Here is a 5261-nt window from a genome sequence, read left to right on the forward strand (position 1 = left end):
GCCGACTGAACTATAGAGCTATTTTTCAGAAGCGACCTGGCAATCACAAATGATAGCTCAATGAAGTGGCCTATCATGTGGAAATGTATCGCAGAAAAATACTCTAAATGCATGTTTCTAAATGTGGAGGTGAAAACAGGAGGACCAGAAGAAAAATACGCTCGACCACAGGGATAGAGACATGCAAACTCCAAATATACATCAGGCATCGTCAGGGGTCGGGATGGAACCAGGCGAGGTAGTTAACGTCTCACCACCGCAGCTCCCATGGGCAAGGTGTGGTAACACCAAGAGCTCTGGCCATGATAACATATTAACCAAGGACATATATTGCTTCTATAGGTCCAATGCTTCCTCTGCAGTTCCAATCTACCTTCGGCAGTTCCAATACAGCCTCTGCAGGCCCAATGCAGCCTCTGCTGGTCCAATAACGGCCTCTGCAGGTCCAATGCAGCCTCTGCTGGTCCAATAACAGCCTTTGCAGGTCCAATAACAGCCTATGCAGGTCCAATGCAGCCTCTGCAGCTCCAATAACGGCCTCTACAGGTCCAATAACGGCATCTGCAGTGACTTATACGTCGCAGAGTGGTTTGTCTTGAGTTTGGCTATCGGGGGAATGCGACGACCCCTCCTCACTCGTGCTGCCGCTGGGCCGGCAGGTGCTGGGGAACTTGTCCCTGTTGTTTTCCTTCTTCCACTTCATGCGCCGGTTCTGGAACCAGATCTTGACCTGGCGCTCGCTGAGGCCCAGCACGTGCGACACCTCGATGCGCCGCTTGCGCGTCAGGTACGGGTTGAAGAGGAACTCCTTCTCCAGCTCCAGGGTCTGGTAGCGGCTGTAGGTCTGGCGGCCTCGCCTGCGCGCAGGACCTGCAAGGATCAACATGTCACCGTCGGTATCATCGTCATCATCGTCGTCGTCGTCGTGATCACCAGAGCCATGATCTAAAATTATTTAAACTTTTTTTTGTCTCTTACCAGGTAAGGCCCACTGATCTTCTTGGTTCTTTCGGTAATGTCACGTAGAAGGGAAATAATACAATAATAAAAATAAAACATAATAAAATAATTCTCACAACGTTTCGGCCACAACGCAAGCAGCCGTCCTCAGGTGAAAAACAGGTCTGTCGGGAAGACAGCGTCTGAATGAAAACCCCAGGCTTGGAGCGTATATTTAAGCTGGGTTGGAGGGGGAAGAGCGGCTTGACAAAAGAATTTGCACATCAAGAGGAATTTATTATGTTTTATTTTATTTTTATTTTATTATTTCCCTTCTGCGTGACTTTACCGAAAGAACCAAGAAGATGAATCCCTGCAATCACGAAAGCGAAATTTAAGGCCCACTGAGTTATACAGCTCTTCTTTCAGAAGAGACCTGGCCACAAGCGATAGCCGAACGAAGTGCCGTATCATCATGTGGAAATGTATAGAAGCCAGATACTACAAACGCGTGATGTTGTTATTATATCTCGAGGTGAAAAATTGGAGGACCCCTAGAAAAAATTCACACGGAGCACGGAGAGAACATGCAAACTCCAAATATACAGCAGACGTCTCCAAATATACAGCGGTTACTATGCCACTGATAATGTAGTCACTACGCCACTGATAATGCCGTCACTACACCACTGATAATGTAGTCACTACGCCACTGATAATGTAGTCACTACGCCACTGATAATGCAGTTACTACACCACTGAAAATGTAGTTACTACACCACTGAAAATGTCGTTACTACACCACTGATAATGTAGTCACTACGCCACTGATAATGTAGTCACTACGCCACTGATAATGTAGTCACTACGCTACTGATAATGCAGTTACTATGCCACTGATAATGTAGTCACTACGCCACTGATAATGTAGTTACTACGCCACTGATAATGTAGTCACTACGCTACTGATAATGCAGTTACTATGCCACTGATAATGTAGTCACTACGCCACTGATAATGTAGTTACTACGCCACTGATAATGTAGTCACTACACCACTGATAATGTAGTTACTACACCACTGATAATGTAGTTACTACACCACTGATAATGTAGTTACTACACCACTGATAATGTAGTCACTACAACACTGATAATGTGGTCACTACGCCACTGATAATGTAGTTACTACACCACTGATAATGTAGTTACTACACCACTGAAAATGTAGTCACTACAACACTGATAATGTAGTCACTACGCCACTGATAATGTAGTTACTACGCCACTGATAATGTAGTCACTACACCACTGATAATGTAGTTACTACGCCACTGATAATTTAGTCACTAAGCCACTGATAATGTAGTTAATACACCACTGATAATGTAGTCACTACATCACTGATAATGTAGTCACTACACCACTGATAATGTAGTTATTACGCCACTGATAATGTAGTCACTACGCCACTGATAATGTAGTTACTACACCACTGATAATGTAGTTGCTACACCACTGATAATGTAGTCACTACAACACTGATAATGTAGTCACTACGCCACTGATAATGTAGTTATTACGCCACTGATAATGTAGTCACTACGCCACTGATAATGTAGTTACTACACCACTGATAATGTAGTCACTACACCACTGATAATGTAGTTACTACACCACTGATAATGTAGTTACTACACCACTGATAATGTAGTTATTACGCCACTGATAATGTAGTCACTACATCACTGATAATGTAGTTACTACACCACTGATAATGTAGTCACTACATCACTGATAATGTAGTTATTACGCCACTGATAATGTAGTCACTACATCACTGATAATGTAGTCACTATGCCACTGATAATGTCGTTGATACGCCACTGTAAATAGCTGTCGACCTTCTCCAAAATTCGGTCCTGGGCCTCCCCTATGTCGACTCAGCCTTAGATGAGTACCCACGGTGCGGCGTGGCAAAGGCGCGCGTACGAACACCCCGAGCGCACGTCGTTGTGTGTGTTGTCGCGAGGCTCAACGCGGCAATTACTGGTCAGGTACCATACCTCGGTACAAGATGAATCCCTGCCACCCGATCACAGAGGCCAATTACCGGCAGTGACGACAACGGTCCAGCCACCCGTGAAGAAAGCACGCGGTCCGCACTCCAGGGTCGTTGGCAGAGGTCGCAAACGGGTCGCAAACGGGCACCCGTACCCGGCCGTACCCGTACCCTACCCGTACCCGGCCGGGTACGGGTAGGGTACGGGTATCGGGTACCTGATTGCGACATCTGGAATGAAGCCATGTTGCAGGCGCGGGTGGGTTGATTCTAGCAACTTGAATTGTGAGAAGAGACAAGACGTTGGGAAATGAGTGACAAACGGTTACTCACCAGTGACTCACGGCCTACCCGTACCCGGCCGCACCAGGGTCGCAAACGGGTACCCGTACCCGGCCGGGTACGGGTAGCCGGGTATCGGGTAGGGTACGGGTATCGGGTACCCGGTTGCGACCTCTGGTCGTTGGTTGTTGAAAGCGAACTGCAAATTTGATTTTTCATCAAGGAAACTTCAAATTCGTCTGAGAGATCCGGGGACACAGCCTCGGTGAATGGCTACAAGAGAATCGTGCTAACTAACCACTACACTACCGCTTCCCCTCATACCCTCCCTTTATACACACACCACCACCACACACGCCCATGCGTCACAAGCTACCCCAGGTACTATACTATACTTATACTGGGAGTAACCTCCTGGTTACACCAGCCCACAGGGGATTATTGTGTCCGCCCGTCGTGCAGGGAGGAGCTGGGTGGGGGGGGGAGGGGCTGGGTGGGGAGGGTGGGGCTTGGTGGGGCTTGGTGGGGAGGGGAGGGTGGGGAGGGAGGGGAGGGTGGGGAGGGTGGGGAGGGGCTGAGTGGGGAGGGGCTGCTCACCCCGTGGTGCCCTTATAAAACTCAACGTTTAACCTACTTACGCCGGCTTGTGCCCGCCCTTACAGTCGGGGATATTTACGGAATACACCACGCCGCCGTTGACCCTGGTAATTGACCGAGCAACCCAACGTTCCTACCAGCTCCCTCCGCAGGAATGTGTTTTAAGGCTGAGTCGACCTAGGTGGAGAGTCCCATATCAACAAAGATCCCCCGTATAACCTTAACAGCCTGTTGGGGCAAGTGCTGTTAACGAGCACCTATGAAGGCCGACACGGCACACGAGGGGTGGCCAGCACCACGCCCGAACGCCTTTATCTCCCTAGTGGCAATGTTTACACACCGCACCAGGTACTCATTTGAGGCTGAGTCGACCTAGTGGAGGCCTGGGACCGGTTCAGATAATCGTCACTGGTGTTGGCCGTGAGCGGGGAATCGAACTCGTGTCGCCGGGTTCATAGCGCAGCGCGCTAACCGCTGCACTATCGCTCCCTGCACCAACACACACTCGCACAAACAACACGCGCGTCGCACCTTGGGGTCTCATCCACGGGAACACCGTTCCGCCCCCGTCTCCGCCTCGCGCGGCGTCCACCTCGACCCCCTCGACCCCCGCTCCACCTCGCCCCCGTGCGGCGGGCGATGCGGCTCCGTAGGGCGAGGCGGTCGGGTCGTGCAGCCTTGGGTAGCCGGGGTCCGACGTTTCACCCTCGAAGTGCGGCACCCCGTGGTAGCCGAATCCGTACGGGGCTCCGTTGAAGCCCGCGACGCCGAAGCCCCCGGACCTGTCGAAGGCGCCCCCCGAGTGGTCGCTGCCGGCGGCGGAGGCGGCGGCGGCGTTGCGCATCGCGGCTTCGTGAGCGGCGAAGCGGCAGTCGAAATATCCCCCGTGGAGCGAATCTTCAAAGTACGAGCTCATTGTCGTGTGTGGCGTGTGGGGGGTGGAGAGAGACGAGAGGCAACTCCGAGAGTCGAACTTGTACGGGTCACCGCTTGCTTGAATGCACACAGTGGGGGGGTGTTGTAGCTGTTGTTGTTGATGATGCGTTGGTTGTGGCTGTTGTGGTGGTTGTTGTTGGCTCGGGTAGCTCTGGTGGAGATGTGGCCGACTAACGCAGTTGTGGCTGTTTTGTTTGTTGTTGTTTGTTGTTGTATGTTGTTATTGTTGTTGTTTGTTGTTGTTGTTGAGCGGCTGACTTTGATGCAGCACGGGCTGTTACAGTTGTAGCAGTAGTTGTTGTTTACACGTTGTTGTTGTTGTTGTTCAAGTTTGTTGTTGTTGTTGATACGGCTATTTATGATGCACACGGGTCTATTACTGCTGTTGTTGTTGTTGTTGGTTTAAGTTGTTGTTGGCCGATCGCTGTTGTGAAAGGTAATAGCGG

The 5261-nt window shown here is 50.5% G+C and overlaps 1 protein-coding gene across 1 annotated transcript; it reads right to left on the reverse strand.

The window, feature by feature from the left end:
- Positions 1-571: 571 nt before the first annotated feature.
- LOC144943576 (uncharacterized) lies at positions 572-4795 on the reverse strand. The gene is made up of 2 exons (XM_078871178.1): positions 4411-4795; positions 572-870 (listed from the first exon to the last, which is right to left on the reverse strand). Exons 1-2 carry the CDS (start codon positions 4793-4795, stop codon positions 572-574), a joined length of 684 nt encoding a protein of 227 aa, XP_078727304.1.
- Positions 4796-5261: the final 466 nt, after the last annotated feature.

The sequence above is a fragment of the Lampetra fluviatilis genome, chromosome 31 (assembly GCF_964198595.1).
Source record: "Lampetra fluviatilis chromosome 31, kcLamFluv1.1, whole genome shotgun sequence".
In the NCBI taxonomy this organism is placed as follows: Eukaryota; Metazoa; Chordata; class Hyperoartia; order Petromyzontiformes; family Petromyzontidae; genus Lampetra; species Lampetra fluviatilis.